This window comes from Heptranchias perlo, chromosome 42, assembly GCF_035084215.1.
Source record: "Heptranchias perlo isolate sHepPer1 chromosome 42, sHepPer1.hap1, whole genome shotgun sequence".
NCBI lineage: Eukaryota > Metazoa > Chordata > Chondrichthyes > Hexanchiformes > Hexanchidae > Heptranchias > Heptranchias perlo.
The window spans coordinates 13,808,596-13,829,616 of NC_090366.1; the positions used below are offsets into that span (position 1 = coordinate 13,808,596).

The 21,021-nt window shown below is 50.1% G+C and overlaps 1 protein-coding gene across 1 annotated transcript in view; it reads left to right on the forward strand.

The window, feature by feature from the left end:
* Window positions 1-21,021, forward strand: part of LOC137306154 (high affinity cGMP-specific 3',5'-cyclic phosphodiesterase 9A-like) — a 38,496-nt gene that overhangs the window by 13,172 nt on the left and 4,303 nt on the right. Inside the window, exons 8-16 of the mRNA XM_067975213.1 lie at window positions 3,448-3,522; window positions 4,656-4,742; window positions 9,693-9,797; window positions 10,347-10,429; window positions 11,269-11,425; window positions 14,325-14,438; window positions 15,604-15,708; window positions 17,353-17,481; window positions 20,342-20,437. Of these exons, the coding sequence (XP_067831314.1) occupies window positions 3,448-3,522; window positions 4,656-4,742; window positions 9,693-9,797; window positions 10,347-10,429; window positions 11,269-11,425; window positions 14,325-14,438; window positions 15,604-15,708; window positions 17,353-17,481; window positions 20,342-20,437 (951 nt within the window). The remainder of the gene's footprint in view (window positions 1-3,447; window positions 3,523-4,655; window positions 4,743-9,692; window positions 9,798-10,346; window positions 10,430-11,268; window positions 11,426-14,324; window positions 14,439-15,603; window positions 15,709-17,352; window positions 17,482-20,341; window positions 20,438-21,021) is intronic.

Below are 21,021 nucleotides of genomic sequence, written 5' to 3' on the forward strand. Positions count from 1 at the left end.
AAGCCCATCCCTCCAGTACCCTAACTCCCCCATCGAAGCCCATCCCTCCAGTCCCCTAACTCCCCCATCGAAGCCCATCCCTCCAGTACCCTAACTCCCCCATCGAAGCCCATCCCTCCAGTCCCCTAACTCTCCCATCGAAGTCCATCCCTCCAGTACCCCAACTCTCCCATCGAAGCCCATCCCTCCAGTACCCTAACTCTCCCATCGAAGCCCATCCCTCCAGTCCCCTAACTCTCCCATTGAAGCCCATCGCTCCAGTCCCCTAACTCTCCCATCGAAGCCCATCCCTCCAGTCCCTAACTCTCCCATCGAAGTCCATCCCTCCAGTACCCTAACTCTCCCATCGAAGTCCATCCCTCCAGTACCCTAGCTCTCCCATCGAAGCCGATCCCTCCAGTCCCCCAACTCTCCCATCGAAGCCCATCCCTCCAGTCCCCTAACTCTCCCATCGAAGCCCATCCCTCCAGTCCCCTAACTCTCCCATCGAAGCCCATCCCTCCAGTCCCCTAACTCTCCCATCGAAGCCCATCCCTCCAGTCCCCTAACTCTCCCATCGAAGCCCATCCCTCCAGTACCCTAACTCTCCCATCGAAGCCCATCCCTCCAGTCCCCTAACTCTCCCATCGAAGCCCATCCCTCCAGTCCCCTAACTCTCCCATCGAAGCCCATCCCTCCAGTCCCCTAACTCTCCCATCGAAGCCCATCCCTCCAGTCCCCTAACTCTCCCATCGAAGCCCATCCCTCCAGTCCCCTAGCTCTCCCATCGAAGCCGATCCCTCCAGTCCCCCAACTCTCCCATCGAAGCCCATCCCTCCAGTCCCCTAACTCTCCCATCGAAGCCCATCCCTCCAGTCCCCTAACTCTCCCATCGAAGCCCATCCCTCCAGTCCCCTAACTCTCCCATCGAAGCCCATCCCTCCAGTCCCCTAACTCTCCCATCGAAGCCCATCCCTCCAGTACCCTAACTCTCCCATCGAAGCCCATCCCTCCAGTACCCTAACTCTCCCATCGAAGCCCATCCCTCCAGTACCCTAACTCTCCCATCGAAGCCCATCCCTCCAGTACCCTAACTCTCCCATCGAAGCCCATCCCTCCAGTACCCTAACTCTCCCATCGAAGCCCATCCCTCCAGTCCCCTAACTCTCCCATCGAAGCCCATCCCTCCAGTACCCTAACTCCCCCATCGAAGCCCATCCCTCCAGTCCCCTAACTCTCCCATCGAAGCCCATCCCTCCAGTACCCTAACTCCCCCATCGAAGCCCATCCCTCCAGTCCCCTAACTCTCCCATCGAAGCCCATCTTGACCCTCTGCTCTTTTGTCGCCCTTGTTATGTATCTTGTAGACGTTTAGAAGGTCCCCTCGGAGACGTCCCTTTGAGGCTGAAGCAGTTATTTCTCTTCCCCGGGGAACAGCCTCACTTCCCTCCTCTGGTTGTGTGGGTCTTTCCACCAATGGAGATGTATGACCCTTGCTTCTGCCATCCATGTGCATCTTTTGAGGTTATATCCTGGCTATCCGCCATCCCTAAACTTCAGTCCTTCCAAACTTCTGCTGCCCCATATCCTAACTCGCACCAAATCCTGTCCACCCATCACCCCCTGTGCTCGCTGACCTACATCGGCTCCCAGTCTAGCAACGCCTCGATTTTAAAATTCTCATCCTCGTGTTCAAATCCCTCCATGGCCTCGCCCCTCCCTATCTCTGTTGCCTCCTGGAACCCCACGACCCTCCGAGATCTCTGCGCTCCTCCAATTCTGGCCTCTTGTCCATCCCCCCGATTCCCATCGCTCCACCATTGGCGGCCGTGCCTTCAGCTGCCTGGGCCCTAAGCTCTGGAATTCCCTCCCTAAACCTCTCCGCCTCTCTCTCTCCTCCTTTAAGACTCTCCTTAAAACCTATCTCTTTTGACCAAGCTTCACCTATGTGGCTCGGTGTCAAATTTTGTCTGAAAAGTCGCTCCTGTGAAGCGTTGAGATGTGAAATTAATCCTCGTTGAAGATTCCATCTTCAAAATGGCCAGTGTGCAGAAACTCATTCCTAAAACGATTCCCGGGAAGGCGGGGGATGGGGCGGGGAGGGAGAGAATCCCTTTGGTGTTGTGACGAGGTTATTTATTATCTGTCTCGCCAACGAGAAGGGATAAGAGAAACAACCTGTCAAATGGAGATCAAAGCCGTGTTTTTGGTTGAAAGCGTCCGTCTCTAGGTGTGACTAGACCAAAGGGAATCTAACCTTCATCGCTTAATCACAGGAACAGAGACGGAGCGGAGATCAAAGGCAAGCTAGCATGGGACGTGTGACCAGGTCTGTACTACCGAGACAGGGCAAACTCTTCATTATTCAGTCCATCAGATACTTCTCCAACTCCACTCCCTGTCTTCGCCATTCTCTCCTTTTGGTTTCTCTTCCCTCGTAACATCACTTCAAACATAACCACCTAGCTGTGAAGAGTTTCGGACGTCCTGAGGATGTTATCTGTGTCGGCCGAGACTCAGTGGGTCTCTCTCTCTCCCTCTCTCTCTCTCTCTCTCTCGACTCTGAATCAGAAGGTCGTGGGTTCGAGCCCCCACTCCAGAGACTTGAGGCCCATAATCCCAGGCCGACACTCCCCAGTGCCCCATACTGAGGGAGCGCTGCACTGTCGGAGGGTCGGTACTGAGGGAGCGCTGCACCGTCGGAGGGTCGGTACTGAGGGAGCGCTGCACTGTCGGAGGGTCAGTACTGAGGGAGCGCTGCACTGTCGGAGGGTCAGTACTGAGGGAGCACCGCACTGTCGGAGGGTCAGTACTGAGGGAGCACCGCACTGTCGGAGGGTCAGTACTGAGGGAGCGCCGCACTGTCGGAGGGCAGTACTGAGGGAGCGCTGCACTGTCGGAGGGCAGTACTGAGGGAGCACTGCACTGTCGGAGGGCAGTACTGACAGAGTGCTGCACTGTCGGAGGGTCAGTACTGAGGGAGCGCTGCACTGTCAGAGGGTCAGTACTGAGGGAGCGCTGCTCTGTCGGAGGGGCAGTACTGAGGGAGTGCTGCACTGTCGGAGGTGCCGTTGTCTGAATGAGACATTAAACCAAGGCCCCACCTGCCCTCTCAGGTGGACTTAAAAGATCCTATGGTCACTACTGGAAGACGAGCAGGGGGAGTTCTCCCCGGTGTCCTGGGGCCAACATTTACCCCTCAACCAACACGACCAGAAAAACAGATCCATCGTTAGTGTTTGTGGGATCTTGCTGTGTACAAATTGGCTGCCTACGTGGTAACAGTGACAACACTTCAAATATAATTCATTGGCTGTAAAGCACTTTGGGTTGTCCTGAGGATGTGAAAGGCGCTATATAAATGCAAGTTCTTTCTTTCTCAAAGGGTTGGAAGCTCTTGGGTTTTGGCCAGTTGGAGTTGACTCTCCATCTATTGATCTGGGACTTTTCTTCCCCCCCCCTCTGCAGTACACTCTGTCGCAGGAGACCATCGATGCTCTAAAGAAGCCAACTTTTGATGTTTGGCAGTGGGAGCCCAATGAGGTAAGGACCAAGGCAACTTCTCAAGAAGGGATCTGTAATGTAGAGCCTTTGGGCAGAGAAAGATCCCATTGGAGCACAACAGAACCTCTCAACCTGGTGCCTGTTGCTTTTACCGGCTAATTGGTACGGAACGACTAAAACAAATGATACTCGTCCCCTCTGCCCTGGTGGTTGAGAATCCCAGGTAGAGTTCAGTTACCACATTGTCAGCCGTGCCTCAGTTGGTTTAGCTCTCTCTCTCTTCCCTCTGAGTCAGAAGGTCGTGGGTTCGAGCCCCCACTCCAGAGACTCGAGCCCCATGATCCAGGCTGACACTCCCCCAGTGCCCAGTACTGAGGGAGCGTTGCACTGTCAGAGGGTCAGTACTGAGGGAGCGCCGCACTGTCAGAGGGTCAGTACTGAGGGAGCGCCGCACTGTCGGAGGGTCAGTACTGAGGGAGTGCCGCACTGTCGGAGGGTCGGTACTGAGGGAGCGCTGCACTGTCGGAGGGTCAGTACTGAGGGAGCGCCGCACTGTCGGAGGGTCAGTACTGAGGGAGCGCTGCACTGTCGGAGGGCCAGTACTGAGGAAGTGCACTGTCGGAGGGGCCGTCTTTCAGACGAGACCTTAAACGAAAGCCCTGTCTGCCCTCTCAGGTGGACATAAAAGATCCCACGGCCACTATTTCAAAGAAGAGCAGGGGGAGTTCTCCCCAGTGTCCAGGGGTCAATATTTTCCCCCCAACTAACATCACTAAAAAAACAGATGATCTGGTCATTTATCACAGTGCTGTTTGTGGGATCTTGCTGTGCGTAAATTGGCTGCCGCGTTTCCTACATTACAACAGTGACCGCACTTCAAAAAAAGTGTTTCATTGGCTGTAAAGTGGTTTGGGACGTCCTGAGGTGGTGAAAGGTGTGATAGAAATGCAAGTTCTTTCTTTCTTCTTATTTTGATAGTATTAGTCCCACTCCCCCCCCCCTGCTCTTTCCCCGTAGTCTTGTAAATTTTTCCCCTTCAAGTATTTACCCAATTCCCCTTTTGAAAGTTATTATTGAATCTGCCTCCACCGCCCTTTCAGGCAGCGCATTCCAGATCAGAACAACTCGCTGCGTAAAAAATCATTCTCCTCTTGGTTCTGCTCTTCCTACAGATGCTGAGCTGTATCGAGTACATGTACCATGGACTTGGACTGGTCAATGAGTTCAATATCAACGCCATTACGCTGAAACGCTGGCTTGTACGTATTACCTCTGGTCTTCATAATATCAGCAGGCTCTCAGTCTCGCTCTCTCTTCCCCACTTCTCTCTCTCGTGCTCGCCCACTTCTCTCTCCCAGTTTTCTCTCCCTTTTTCCCAGTTCTCTCTCTCCATTTTCTTTGACGTGGAGATGCCGGTGATGGACTGGGGTGGACAAATGTAAGGAATCTTACAACACCAGGTTATAGTCCAACAGTTTTATTTGAAAACCACAAGCTTTCGGAGATTACCTCCTTCGTCAGGTGAGTGAGTGAGTGAAGGGTTCTAAAAACGCACAGCATATATTAGGCTGGGAGACGGTCACAGCAATCAAAGGTGTCGTTGGTGTTCAGACAGGTTAGCCACGGAAAACATTACATCCCAGTATACTGAATACACAATGGGTCAGATTACACAGACAAAGAGAGAAAGAGACCCGAAAGGCAGAGAGAGAGAGAGAGAGAGAATGTCCAGTTGTATTAAAAACAGATAACAGATAACAGATCCGCACCCATGAGGACGGCCTCAACCGGGATCTAGGGTTCATGTCACGCTACACATAACCCCACCAGCGGAAAAAAAAGTTATCTGTTTTTAATACAACTGGACATTCTCTCTCTCTCTCTCTCTCTCTGCCTTTCGGGTCTCTTTCTCTCTCTGTCCTTGTAATCTGACCCATTGTGTATTCAGTATACTGGGATGTAATGTTTTCCATGGCTAACCTGTCTGAACACCAACGACACCTTTGATTGCTGTGACCGTCTCCCAGCCTAATATATGCTGTGCGTTTTTAGAACCCTTCACTCACTCGCCTGACGAAGGAGGTAAGCTCCGAAAGCTTGTGATTTTCAAATAAAACTGTTGGACTATAACCTGGTGTTGTAAGATTCCTTACATTTGTCCATTTTCTTTCTCTCTCTCTCTCTTTTCTCTCTCTCTCCATTTCCTCTCTCTCTCTTCTCTCTTTCTCCATTTCCTCTCTCTCTTTCCCACTTCTCTCTCTCTCTTTTCGCTCTCTCTTTCCCACTTCTCTCTCTCTTTTCCACTTCTCTCTCTCTCTTTTCGCTCTCTCTTTCCCACTTCTCTCACTCCATTTCCTCTCTCTCTTTCCCCGTTCTCTCTCTCCATTTCCTCTCTCTCTTTCCCCGTTCTCTCTCTCCATTTCCTCTCTCTCTTTCCCAGTTCTCTCCATCTCCTCTCTCTCTTTCCCACTTCTCTCTCTCCATTTCCTCTCTTTCTTTCCCCGTTCTCTCTCTCCATTTCCTCTCTCTCTTTCCCACTTCTCTCTCTCCATTTCCTCTCTCTCTTTCCCACTTCTCTCTCTCCATTTCCTCTCTCTCTTTCCCACTTCTCTCTCTCCATTTCCTCTCTCTCTTTCCCACTTCTCTCTCTCCATTTCCTCTCTCTCTTTCCCACTTCTCTCTCTCCATTTCCTCTCTCTCTTTCCCACTTCTCTCTCTCCATTTCCTCTCTTTCCCAGTTTTCTCTCTTTCCCATTTCTCCCTCCCACTTTCCTCTCTACAAGTCTGTAAAAAGGAAGAGAGTAACAAAAGTAAACGTTGGTCCCTTGGAGGCTGAGACAGGAGAAATTATAATGGGGAATAAGGAAATGGCAGATGCGTTAAACAAATATTTTGTATCTGTCTTCACAGTAGAAGACACAAAAAGCAGACCAGAAATAGTGGGGAACCAAGGGTCTAATGAGAGTGAGGAACTTAAAGTAATTATCAGTTGAGAAAAAGTATTTGAGAAACTAATGGGACTAAAAGCCAATAAATCCCCTGGACCTGATGGCCGACATCCCAGGGTTCTAAAAGAGGAGGCTGCAGAGATAGTGGGTGCATTGGTTGTGATCTTCCAGAATTCCCTAGATTCTAGCACGGTCCCAGTGGATTGGAAGGTGGCAAATGTAACCCCACTATTCAAGAAAGGAGGGAGAGAGAAAACAGGGAACTACAGGCCAGTTAGCCTGACATTAATAGTAGGGAAAATGCTGGAATCCATTATTAAGGACGTGGTAACAGGGCACTTAGAAAATCATAATATGATCAGGCAGAGTCAACATGGTTTTATGAAAAGGGAAATAGTGATTGATAAATTTATTAGAGTTTTTTGAGGAAGTAACTAGCAGGGTAGATAAAGGGGAACCACTGGATGTCGTATATTTGGATTTTCAAAAGGCATTCGATAAGGTGCCACATAAAAGGTTGTTACACAAGATAATGGCTCATGGGGTTGGGGGTAATATATTAACATGGATAGAGGATTGGTTAACGGACAGAAAACAGAGAGTAGTGATAAACGGGTCATTCTCAGGTTGGCAGGCTGTAACTAGTGGGGTATCACAAGGATCGGTGCTCGGGCCTCAGCTATTTACAATCTACATTAATGACTTAGATGAAGGGACCGAGTGTAATGTATCCAAGTTTGCTGGTGATACAAAGCTAGGTGGGAAAGTAAGCTGTGAGGAGGACACAAAGAGTCTGCAAAGGTTAATTGAGAGGGCAAGAAGGGGGCAGATGGAGTATAATGTGGGGAAATGTGAGGTTATTCATTTTGGTAGGAAGAATAGAAAAACAGAATATTTTTAAATGGTGAGAAACTCGTAAATGTTGGTGTTCAGAGAGATTTGGGTGTCCTTGTACAAGAAACACAAAAAGTTAGCATGCAGGTACAGCAAGCAATTAGGAAGGCAAATGGTATGTTGGCCTTTATTGTAAGGGGGCTGGAGTACAAGAGTAAGGAAGTCTTGCTACAATTGCATAGGGCTTTGGTGAGACCTCACCTGGAGTACTGTGTACAGTTTTGGTCTCCTTACCTAAGGAAGGATATACTTGCCTTAGAGGCGGTGCAACGAAGGTTCACTAGATTGATTCCTGGGATGAGAGGGTTGTCCTATGAGGCGAGATTGAGTAGAATTGGCCTATACTCTCTGGAGTTCAGAAGAATGAGGAACAAGAATTAGGGGTTACGGGGAGCGGGCAGGAAATTGGACATGAAGCTGAGTTCGGATCGGTCAAGGCCCTGTGGGTGGTGGAGCGGGCCCAGGGGCTGAGTGGCCGGGTCCTGCTCCTACTTCTTGTGTTCTTTAGATTTGAGGTTAGGATCAGATCAGCCATGATCTTATTGAATTGGCGGAGCAGGCTCGAGGGGCCGATTGGCCTACTCCTGCTCCTATTTCTTATGTTCTTATAAAAGATTCTGAAGGGGCTTGACAGGGTAGATGCTGAGGGATTGTTTCCCATGGCTAGAGAGGGCTGCAGATGCTCAGTCATTGAGTATATTCAAGACTGAGATCGATGGATTTTTGGACTCCAGGAGAGTCAATGGATATGGGGATCGGGCGGGAAAGTGGAGTTGAGGTCGAAGATCAGCCATGATCTGATTGAATGGCGGAGTAGGCTCGAGGGGCTGAATGGCCTACTCCTGCTCTTATTTCTTATGTTCTTATGTATGAGTTCTATGTTCTCTCTTTCCCACTTTTTTCTCTCTCAGCCCCACTTTTCTCTCCCCCCCACTTTTCTCTCTCTCTCCCCCACTTTTCATTCTCTCTCCCACTTTTTTCTCTCCCCCACTTTTCTCTCTCTCTCACCCACTTTTCTCTCTCTCTCCCCCACTTTTCTCTCTCTCTCACCCACTTTTCTCTCTCCCCCAATTTTCTCTCTCTCTCCCCCACTTTTCTCTCTCTCCCCCACTTTTCTCTCTCTCCCCCACTTTTCTCTCTCTCTTCCCCACTTTTCTCTCTCTCTTCCCCACTTTTATCTGTCTCCCACTTTTCTCTGTCTCCCACTTCTCTTTCTCTCCCCCACTTTACTCTCTCTCTCCCACTTTTCTCTCTCTCTCCCCCACTTTTCTCTCTCTCTCCCACTTTTTTCTCTCCCACTTTTCTCTCTCTCCCACTTTTCTCTCTCTCTCACCCACTTTCTCTTTCTCCCACTTTTCTCTCTCTCTCTCTCCCACTTTTCTCTCTCTCTCCCCCACTTTTCTCTCTCTCTCTCTCCCCCACTTTTCTCCCTCTCTTTCCCAGTTCTCTGCCAAGTTGGGTGTTAATCTGTTTATTTTAAATACACCAGTCTAGATCTGGGAAGGTCTGTGGGGAGGAGAGGGTGTGAGAAACGGCAAAGAAACCAACTCGTTTCCTCCGGATCGAAAGCAGTAAATCCAGATCCCAACCTCAAGGATGTGCCATGACGGTAGAACAATGGCGGGGTGGGGAGGGGTCACAGGGTCCAATTGGGGAGAGGGGAACTTACAACTTGTTCAAGGAAGTTCATCGCACAGAGTGACCAATGGAGTCAGGGTAAGCTAACAGGGGGAAAATGCCTGGATTAATTTAAGATGTTAAGGGTGTTGTGATGGCGGAGATTGTAGGATGGATGAACGGGAATAATAACAACAACAACTTGCATTCATATAGCGCCTTTAATGTAGTAATCCCGAGGCGCTTCACAGGAGCGTAGATCAGACAAAAAAAACTAACACCGAGCCACATAAGGAGATATTAGGACAGGTGACCAAAAGCTTGGTCAAAGAGGTAGGTTTTAAGGAGCGTCTTAAAGGAGGAGAGAGAGAGAGGGGGAGAGGTTTAGGGAGGGAATTCCAGAGCTTAGGGCCCAGGCAGCTGAAGGCACGGCCGCCAATGGCAGGACGATGGGAATTGGGGGATGGACGAGAGGCCAGGGTTGGAGGAGCGCAGAGATCTCGGAGGGTTGTAGGGGCTGGACGAGGTTACAGAGATAGGGAGGGGGGCGAGGGCCATGGAGGGATTTGAACACGAGGATGAGAATTCTGAATTTGAGGCGTTGGTGGACCGGGAGCCAATGTCGGTCAGCGAGCACACTGATAGGCTAAATGGCCTCCCTCATCATCTCCTCCTTGTGAGGTCCTGCCCCTGTATCAGTGGACGAGAATAAGGAAGCGACCTTGATTATTTCCTCTCTCCGTCTTGCAGCTGTGCGTCCAAGAGAATTACAGAGACAACCCGTTCCACAATTTCCGACACTGCTTCTGCGTAACCCAGATGATGCATGGAATGCTTCACTTGTGCGACCTCAAGGTGCGTTTGAATATCCAGGGGATGGGTGAGGGACAGAGAGACCTCCCCCCTGCTCTTCTTCGGAATAGTGGCCCGTGGGATCTTTTACGTCCCACTTGAGAGGGGCAGACGGGGGGCCTCGGTTTAACGTCTCATCCGAAAGACGGCACCTCCGACAATGTAGCACTCCCTCAGTACTGGGAACCAGGGAGTGTCCGACTGGTTTATGGGGCTCGAGTCTCTGGAGTGGGGTCTCGATCCCAGTCCCGGGGAGCGGAGACCGGAGCTCCAGACAGTCCCGGGGAGTGGAGACCGGAGCTCCAGACTGTCCCGGGGAGCGGAGACCAGAGCTCCAGACAGTCCCGGGGAGCGGAGACCGGAGCTCCAGACAGTCCCGGGGAGCGGAGACCGGAGCTCCAGACAGTCCCAGGGAGCGGAGACCGGAGCTCGGAGGCGAGGGAGAGAGAGAGACCCACTGAGCCTCGGCCGGGTGAAAGGTTAGTGTTTGTCCCAGTGACCCACACGGTCCAGAGGTTGCTCTAAACCCCACTTTCCGTTTGCTGCACACAGGAGAAGCTGAATCTGATTGACATCGTAATCCTGATGACCTCTGCGGTGTGCCATGACCTCGATCACCCCGGTTACAACAACGCGTGAGTTTAGTTCAGGTTGTTTTAGTGGTGGCGTTCCCGCCTCGGGGGATCAGAAGGTGCAGGGTTCGATCCCCGCTCCAGACAGTCCCGGGGAGCGCAGACCGGAGCTCCAGACAGTCCCGGGGAGCGGAGACCGGAGCTCCAGACAGTCCCGGGGAGTGCAGACCGGAGCTCCAGACAGTCCCGGGGAGCAGAGACCGGAGCTCCAGACAGTCCCGGGGAGTGGAGACCGGAGCTCCAGACAGTCCCGGGGAGCGGAGACCGGAGCTCCAGACAGTCCCGGGGAGCAGAGACCGGAGCTCCAGACAGTCCCGGGGAGCAGAGACCGGAGCTCCAGACAGTCCCGGGGATCAGAGACCGGAGCTCCAGACAGTCCCGGGGAGTGGAGACCAGAGCTCCAGACAGTCCCGGGGATCAGAGACCGGAGCTCCAGACAGTCCCGGGGAGTGGAGACCGGAGTTCCAGACAGAATGAGCAAGGGTCTTAATTGTATAATGTGATTTATATCAATTGGTGTTAATTGTATTAAGTTGATGGGTATCAATTGGGGATTTTCTTGTATATTTTTTATATGAGCACTTAGCGAGGGTCCGGTGTGTGTGTAAGGAGTTGGGGGGGTCTCTGTGAATAGAGGCTTGGAAGCAACTGAAGATCAGGCTCCAGTATTCTGTCCTTCACCACTCGGCTATCCAATTTATAACAAGGGGGGAGTGGGACGAATTGGACAGCTCTTTCAAAGAGCCGGCACAGGCACGATGGGCCGAACGGCCTCCTCCTGTGGTTCTACGATTCAGTGATTCTAAGCCAGGGTCTAACTGTCCACTTGCTCCCTCAAACAGATACCAGATTAACGCACACACGGAGCTCGCGGTCCGGTACAACAACATCTCCCCGCTGGAAAACCATCACTGCGCCGTCACGTTCCGCATCCTGTCTGTCCCAGAGTGTAACATCTTTGCCAATACGGACGCTAAGGTCTTCAAACAGATCCGGAAGGTAGGGGAGGGTGGGGGGCATATTAGGGGGAGGGGGGTTTTCAAGGTGTGGAGATGGTGTTGGGGAACATGTAATTGTCCCACCAACGTACAACGTTGTTTATCTACAGGCCCAAGTCTCCCACACAGGAACAGGAGGAGGCCATTCAGCCCCTCGAGCCTCTTACACAGGAACAGGAGGAGGCCATTCAGCCCCTCGAGCCTCTTACACAGGAACAGGAGGAGGCCATTCAGCCCCTCGAGCCTCTTACACAGGAACAGGAGGAGGCCGTTCAGCCCCTCGAGCCTGTTCCACCATTCAATTAGATCAGGGATGATCTGTATCTTAACTCCACTTTCCCGCCTTTGCTCCATATCCCTCGATCCCCTCACCCAACAAAAATCTATTGCTCTCAGTCTCGAAAGCTCCAATTGACCCCCAGCCTCAACAGCTTTTTGGGGGGAGAGAGTTCCAGATGGATGGATGGATAGATTGATATAGATAGACAGACAGAGAGACGGAGAGAGAGATAGAGATAGACAGACAGAGAGACGGAGAGAGAGATAGAGATAGACAGACAGAGAGACGGAGAGAGAGATAGAGATAGACAGACAGAGAGACGGAGAGAGAGATAGAGATAGACAGACAGAGAGAAGGAGAGAGAGATAGAGATAGACAGACAGAGAGAGAGATAGAGATAGACAGACAGACAGACAGATAGAGATAGACAGACAGAACGACGGAGAGAGAGATAGAGATAGACAGACAGACTGAGAGATAGAGATAGACAGACCGAGAGACGGAGAGAGAGATAGAGATAGACAGACAGAGAGACGGAGAGAGAGATAGAGATAGACAGACAGAGAGAGAGATAGAGATAGACAGACAGACAGACAGATAGAGATAGACAGACAGAACGACGGAGAGAGAGATAGAGATAGACAGACAGACTGAGAGATAGAGATAGACAGACAGAGAGACTGAGAGAGAGATAGAGCTAGACAGACGGACTGAGAGATAGAGATAGACAGACAGAGAGATGGAGAGAGAGATAGAGATAGACAGACAGAGAGACGGAGAGAGAGATAGAGATAGACAGACAGAGAGAGAGATAGAGATAGACAGACAGACAGACAGATAGAGATAGACAGACAGAACGACGGAGAGAGAGATAGAGATAGACAGACAGACTGAGAGATAGAGATAGACAGACAGAGAGACGGAGAGAGAGATAGAGCTAGACAGACGGACTGAGAGATAGAGATAGACAGACAGAGAGATGGAGAGAGAGATAGAGATAGACAGACAGACTGAGAGATAGAGATAGACAGACTGAGAGACGGAGAGAGAGATAGAGCTAGGCAGACGGACTGAGAGATAGAGATAGACAGACAGAGAGACAGATAGAGATAGACAGACAGAACGACGGAGAGAGAGATAGAGATAGACAGACGGACTGAGAGATAGAGATAGACAGACAGAGAGATGGAGAGAGAGATAGAGATAGACAGACAGAGAGACGGAGAGAGAGATAGAGATAGACAGACAGACAGACAGATAGAGATAGACAGACAGAACGACGGAGAGAGAGATAGAGATAGACAGACAGACTGAGAGATAGAGATAGACAGACAGAGAGACTGAGAGAGAGATAGAGCTAGACAGACGGACTGAGAGATAGAGATAGACAGACAGAGAGATGGAGAGAGAGATAGAGATAGACAGACAGAGAGACGGAGAGAGAGATAGAGATAGACAGACAGAGAGAGATAGAGATAGACAGACAGACAGACAGATAGAGATAGACAGACAGAACGACGGAGAGAGAGATAGAGATAGACAGACAGACTGAGAGATAGAGATAGACAGACAGAGAGACGGAGAGAGAGATAGAGCTAGACAGACGGACTGAGAGATAGAGATAGACAGACAGAGAGATGGAGAGAGAGATAGAGATAGACAGACAGACTGAGAGATAGAGATAGACAGACTGAGAGACGGAGAGAGAGATAGAGCTGGGCAGACGGACTGAGAGATAGAGATAGACAGACAGAGAGACGGAGAGAGAGATAGAGATAGACAGACAGATAGAGATAGACAGACAGTGAGATAGATAGACAGACAGAGAGAGAGATATAGACATTGAGAGACAGACAGACCAATAGATAGAGAGACAGATAGACAGAGAGAGACATAGACAGAGAGAGATAGATTGACAGACAGATAGATAGATAGACAGACAGACAGATAGGCAGAGAGAAAGAGCTAGATAGAGAGATAGATAGATATAGACAGACAGACAGACAGAGATAGACAGACAGACAGATAGATATACTGAGGAATGTATAGGCAGAAACAGTTAAAGATGAAGAGAGGGAGATAGAGAGAGATAGAGATATAGAGAGAACGATAGATCGATAGAAATTAAAGATAGGGAGAGATACAGATAGATTCTGTTTTTGTACTCTGGGAGTTGGACAGATTTGCCCTTTTCCAGTCGTGTAACTTGCTGTTGCACTGACCCCTGATGCCTAGGCTAGTACTGAGTCCCAGTAATATCAGGGGAAGCCCCCTTAATCCAGGGCAAAGCCACACAGCTTAATGATCATGCTGATAGGGTGAGATGAATTGGGGAGGGAGGAGGCTCGTGTGGAGCGTAAACACCGGGATAGACCGGGTGGGCCGAATGGCCTGTTTCTGTGCTGTAAAATTCTATGTAATTGTAGGGACACCAAATTCAACAGTTCATATCTCACTCTGACTCTATGTGTGTGTGTGTGTGTGTGTGTGTGTGGGTGTGTGTGTGTGTGTGTGTGTGGGTGGGTGTGTGTGTGGGTGTGTGTGTGCGCGTGCACACATGCAGCGGGCTGTCTGATTTCCTGACTCTGTCCTGATCTAGTTCTGATTCTTTTATCCCGAGGGTATCACTGAGCTGATCCTGGCCACAGACATGGCTAGTCATGGAGACATCATGGAATCCTACAATCAGTGTGTTCCCACCTTCAATTTCAACAACGAGGAACATCTCAGATCGGTAAATACTGAGGGAGCGCTGCACTGTCGGAGGGTCAGTACTGAGGGAGCGCCGCACTGTCGGAGGGTCAGTACTGAGGGAGCGCTGCACTGTCGGAGGGTCAGTACTGAGGGAGTGCTGCACTGTCGGAGGGTCAGTACTGAGGGAGTGCTGCACTGTCGGAGGGTCAGTACTGAGAGAGCGCTGCACTGTCAGAGGGTCAGTACTGAGGGAGCGCCGCACTGTCGGAGGGTCAGTACTGAGGGAGCGCTGCACTGTCGGAGGGTCAGTACTGAGGGAGTGCTGCACTGTCGGAGGGTCAGTACTGAGGGAGTGCTGCACTGTCGGAGGGTCAGTACTGAGAGAGCGCTGCACTGTCGGAGGGTCAGTACTGAGGGAGTGCTGCACTGTCGGAGGGTCAGTACTGAGAGAGCGCTGCACTGTCGGAGGGTCAGTACTGAGGGAGCGCCGCACTGTCGGAGGGTCAGTACTGAGGGAGCGCTGCACTGTCGGAGGGTCAGTACTGAGGGAGCGCTGCACTGTCGGAGGTCAGTACTGAGGGAGCGCTGCACTGTCGGAGGGTCAGTACCGAGGGAGCGCTACACTGTCGGAGGTGCCATCCTTCGTATGAGATGTTAAACCAAGGACCTGTCTGCCCTCTCGGGTGGACATTAAAGATCCCATGGCCATTATTTTGAAGAAGAGCAGGGGGGAGTTCTCCCCGGTGTCCTGGGGCCAATATTTATCCCTCAACCAACATCACTAAAAAACAGATGATCTGGTCATTTATCACATCACTGTTTGTGGGATCTTGCTGTGCGCAAATTGGCGTTTCCTACATTACAACAGTGAGCACACTTCAAAAAAAGAAGTCCTTCTTTGGCTGTAAAGCGCTTTGGGACGTCCTGAGGTGGTGAAAGGCCCGATAGAAATGGGAGTTCTTTCTTTCTGTGAAAATCAGCCTGGGTTCCCGTTTCCAACTCACCCACCAATGGAATGGGTGAGGGTATGTGGGGATTGGTCTTGGATTAACCCCGCACCCCCTGACACTCACTGCCCAAGGTGAGATTGGTCACTTGCATGAGATAAAAGACAGAAGAGGGGGAAACTGGGGGAGAAAAGGACAGTCGCAGGTCCCAGGACAAAGACAACCACTCAATCCCTTTGGCTAAACTTCCTCTTGCAGCTGAAAAAAGTCCTGATAAAATGCTGTGACATTTCGAATGAGGTGCGACCAATGGAGGTGTCTGAACCCTGGGTGGACTGTCTCTTGCAGGAGTATTTTATGCAGGTAGGCAGAGATTGACTGAAATCTTTAAGTGCTGATCTCCCGGCCACATCTCCGCACCATCACCAAGACCGCCGACTTCCACCTCCGTAACATCGCCCGTCTCCGCCCCCCGCCTCAGCTCATCCGCTGCTGAAACCCTCATCCGTCACTTTGTCCCCTCCAGACTCGACTATTCCAATGCTCTCCTGGCCGTCCTCCCATCTCCCACCCTCCGTAAAACTTCAGCTCATCCAAAACTCTGCTGCCCCCGTATCCTAACTCGCACCGAGTCCCGTTCACCCATCACCCCCCCTGTGCTCGCTGACCTACATTGGCTCCCGGTCCGGGAACGCCTCGATTTTAAAATTCTCATCCTTGTTTTCAAATCCCTCCTCGCCCCCCTCCCTATCTCTGTAACCTCCTCCAGCCGCTACAACCCTCCGAGATCTCTGCACTCCTCCAATTCTGGCCTCTTGTCCATCCCCCGATTCCCATCGCTCCACCATTGGCGGCCGTGCCTTCAGCTGCCTGGGCCCTAAGCTCTGGAATTCCCTCCCTAAACCTCTCCGCCTCTCTCTCTCCTCCTTTAAGACGCTCCTTAAAACCTACCTCTTTGACCAAGCTTTTGGTCACCTGTCCTAACATCTCCTTATGTGGCTCAGTGTCAAATTTTGTCTGATTTACGCTCCTGTGAAGCGCCTTGGGACGTTTTACTATGTTAAAGGCGCTATATAAATGCAAGCTGTTGTTGGTTTGCACTTCCTGAATTTCATCAACAAAAATGGCTGCCATATTCAAGCAGGTTTGGCTCATCCGGTCAGCATTGGGAAGCGCACTGGAAGAGCTTGAGTGTGGCGCCAAGCCCGGCACCGGCCATTAAGTTGTGGCTCAGTGGATGTCACACCCTCGTCTCTGAGTCAGAAGGTCGTGGGTTCGAGCCCCCACTCCAGAGACTTGAGCCCCATAATCCAGACCGACACTCCCCCAGTGTCAGCACTGAGGGAGCGTCGCACTGTCGGAGGGTCAGTACTGAGGGAGCGTCGCACTGTCAGAGGGTCAGTACAGAGGGAGCGCCGCACTGTCGGAGGGTCAGTACTGAGGGAGCGTCGCACTGTCGGAGGGTCAGTACTGAGGGAGCGCTGCACTGTCGGAGGGTCAGTACTGAGGGAGCGCCGCACTGTCGGAGGGTCAGTACTGAGGGAGCGCTGCACTGTCGGAGGGTCAGTACTGAGGGAGCGCTGCACTGTCGGAGGGTCAGTACTGAGGGAGCGCTGCACTGTCGGAGGGTCAGTACTGAGGGAGCGCTGCACTGTCGGAGGGTCAGTACTGAGGGAGCGCTGCACTGTCGGAGGGTCGGTACTGAGGGAGCGCTGCACTGTCGGAGGGTCAGTACTGAGAGAGCGCCGCACTGTCGGAGGGTCAGTACTGAGGGAGCGCCGCACTGTTGGAGGGTCAGTACTGAGGGAGTGCTGCACTGTTGGAGGTGCCGTCTTTCGGATGAGACGTTAAACCGAGGCCCCCGTCTGCCCTCTCGGGTGGGACGTAAAAGGGTTCTGTAATGAAAAGCTGTAGCACGGGAGCCCTGTCCTGCACTCAAAGGTTGACGACACAGGCCGATGACTCTTTCACTTCTTCTTAAATGTTTACTTATTCTGTTTGCCGCAGAGTGACAGGGAGAAATGCGAAGGTCTCCCTGTAGCTTCTTTCATGGACCGAGATAAAGTCACCAGATCTACCGCACAAATCGGATTCATCAAATTGGTCCTGATACCCATATTCGAAGCAGTAGCGAAGGTAATTCATAAATATAAACAGGACATGGGGCCTGTGAGTCAGCTGTGACTCAGTGGGTCCCTCTCTCTCTCGCCTCTGCATCAGAAGGTCGCAGAGACTCGAGCCCCATAATCCAGGCCGACACTCCCCAGTGCCAGTACTGAGGGAGTGCCGCACTGTCGGAGATGCAGTTTTTCGGTTGAGATGTTAAACCGAGGGCCCCGTCTGCCCTCTCAGGTGGATGTAAAAGATCCCACGGCTGCGATTTTGAAGGAGAGCAGGGGGAGTTCTCCCCGGTGTCCTGGGCCCAATATTTAACTCTGCATTATCCATTCCTGTTGGCATTTAAACTCCTAACTTGCACCAAGTCCCGTTCACCCATCACCCCCTGTGCTCGCTGACCTACATTGGCTCCCGGTCCGGGAACGCCTCGATTTTAAAATTCTCATCCTCATTTTCAAATCCCTCCATGGGCTCCTCTCCCCCCCTCCCTATCTCTGTAACCTCCTCCAGCCCCTACAACCCTCCGAGATCTCTACGTTCCTCCAATTCTGGCCTCTTGCGCATCCCCCGATTTTAATCGCTCCACCATTGGCGGCCGTGCCTTCAGCTGCCTGGACCCTAAGCTCTGGAATTCCCTCGCTAAACCTCTCCGCCTCTCTCTCCTCCTTTAAGACGCTCCTTAAAACCTACCTCTTTGACCAAGCTTTTGGTCACCTGTCCTAATATCTCCTTATGTGGCTCGGTGTCAAATTTTGTCTGATTTACGCTCCTGTGAAGCGCCTTGGGACATTTTACTATAAGGCCATAAGACCATAAGAGATAGGAGCAGGAGAAGGCCATTCGGCCCCTCGAGCCTGCTCTGCCATTTAATGAGATCATGGCTGATCTGATTTTTACCTCAACTCCACTTTCACGCCCTTTCCCCATGTCCCTTGACTCCCTTGCTGATCAAAAATTTGTCTAACTCAGTCTTTTGAAAATGACCCTTTTATCCCGACTCTTTGTTTTCTGTTAGTTAGCCAATCCTCTATCCATGCCAGTATATTACCCCCAACACCATGAGCTCTTATCTTGTGCAGTAATCTTTTATGTGGCACCTTATCGAATGCCTTTTGGAAATCCAAATATACTGCATCCATTGGTTCCCCTTTATCCACCCTGTCCGTTACTTCCTCAAAGAACTCTAATAAATTTGTCAGACATGATTTCCCCTTCATAAAACCATGTTGACTCTCCTTGATTGTATTATGAGTCTCCAAATGTCCTGCTACTACTTCCTTAATAATGGATTCTAGCATTTTCCCAATGACAGATGTTAGGCTAACTGGTCTATAGTTACCTGCTTTCTGTCTCACTCCCTTCTTGAATAGGGGTGTTACGTTTGCGGTTTTCCAATCCGCTGGGACCTTTCCAGAATCTAGTGAATTCTGGAAGATTACAACCAATGCATCCACTATCTCTGTAGCCACTTCCTTTAAGACCCTTGGATGCAAACCATCAGGTCCAGGGGACTTGTCAGCCTTTAGACCCATTAGTTTACCGAGTACTTTTTCTCTAGTGATAGTGATTGTTTTTAGTTCCTCCCTCCCCTTTGCCCCTTGATTTTCTACTATTATTGGTATGTTATCAGTGTCTTCTACTGTGAAGACAGATACAAAATATCTGTTCAATTCCTCTGCCATCTCCTTGTTTTCCATTATTATTTCCCCAGTCTCATCCTCTAAGGGACCAATGTTTACTTTAGCTATCCTCTTCCTTTTTATATACTTGCAGAAGCTTTTACTGTTAGTTTTTATATTTCTTGCTAGTTTACTCTCATAATTTATTTTCTTCCTCTTTATTATTCTTTTAGTCATCCTTTGCTGGTTTTTAAAGTTTTCCCGATCTTCGGGCCAGTAATCTTTGCCATGTTGTATGCTTTTTCTTTTAACCTGATACCATCCTTGACTTCCTTAGTTAGCCATGGTTGGTTCACTCTTTTTGTGGAGTCTTTCCTCCTCACAGGGATATATTTTTGTTGCGAGTCATAAAATACCTTTTTAAATGTTTGCCACTGCTTATCCACCATCATACCATCTAATCTGTTTACCCAGTCCACTTTAGCCAATTCCGCCCTCATTCCTTTATAATTGCCCTTATTTAAGTTTAATACAGTAGTTTCAGACCCAAGATCCTCGCTCTCAAACTGGATGTGAAATTCTATCATGTTATGATCACTGCTTCCTAAGGGATCCTTTACTTTGAGATCATTAATTAATCCTGTTTCGTTACCCATTACCAGATCCAAAATGGCCTGTTCCCTGGTTGGTTCCCCGACGTATTGGTCTAAGAAACAGTCCCTAATACATTCTATGAACTCCTCCTCAGGGCTATTTTTGCCAATTTGATTGGTGCAATCTGTGTGAAAGTTAAAATCGCCCATGATTATTGCATTACCTTTTTTACAAGCCCCCCTTATTTCCTGATTAATATTTTGCCCTACAGTGTAGCTACTGTTAGGCGGCCTATATACTACTCCCACCAGTGATTTCTTTCCCTTGCTATTTCTTACCTCCACCCAAATTGATTCGACATCTTGATCTTCTGAGGCAGGATAATTTCTCACTATTATACCAATTTCATCCTTTATTAACAGAGCTACCCCACCACCTTTACCTTTTCTCCTGTCCTTCCGAAACATTAAATAACCCTAAATATTTAGCTCCCAACCTTGGTCACCTTTTTACTACGTTAAAGACACTGTATAAATGCAAGTTGCTGTGGTGGATTGCAGAGTTACTCAAGATGGAATCTTGCCACGTTAGAATCCCACCAGGGTTGGGAGCTGTCCGCTGGACTGGTGGTCCCTGATTGAACGTGTGTTGCCCTTGGCTTTCAGCTGTTCTCACAGATCGAGGAGGTGATGCTTCAGCCTTTGAGGGAGTCGAGAGATCGGTACGAAGAACTCAAAGAAACCGAGGATGCCATGAGAAAGGTGAGGCAAAATTCTCAACACGATACTCTGCGTCTAATTGATAAATGAATTTCAATATGGATAAGTGGTGCATTTTGGTAGGAAGAATAAGGAGGCCACACACTGCTCGGATAATAAGAGTCTAAATGGGGTAGAGGAGCAGAGGGATCTGGGGGGACAGATACACAAATCATTAAAAGTAGCGACGCAGGTTAATAAGGCCATAAAAAAAGCAAATCAAGCACTGGGATTCATTTCTTGAGGATAGAATTGAAGAGCAGAGAAGTTATGTTCAGTTTGTCTCGAACCTTGGTTAGACCACACTAAGAGCACTGTGTACAGTTCTGGTCTCCATATTATAAAAAAAGGATATAGAGGCACTGGAGAAGGTGCAAAAAAGATTTACAAGGATGTTACCAGAACTGAGAGGTTATAACTATCAGGAAAGACTGAACAGGCTGGGGCTCTTTTCTCTCGAAGAGAGAAGGCTGAGGGGTGACCTGATAAAATTATGAAGGAGTTCGATAGGGTAGACGGAGAGAAGATGTTTCCACTTGTGGGGGAGACCAGAACTAGGGGCCATACATATAAGATAGTCACTAATA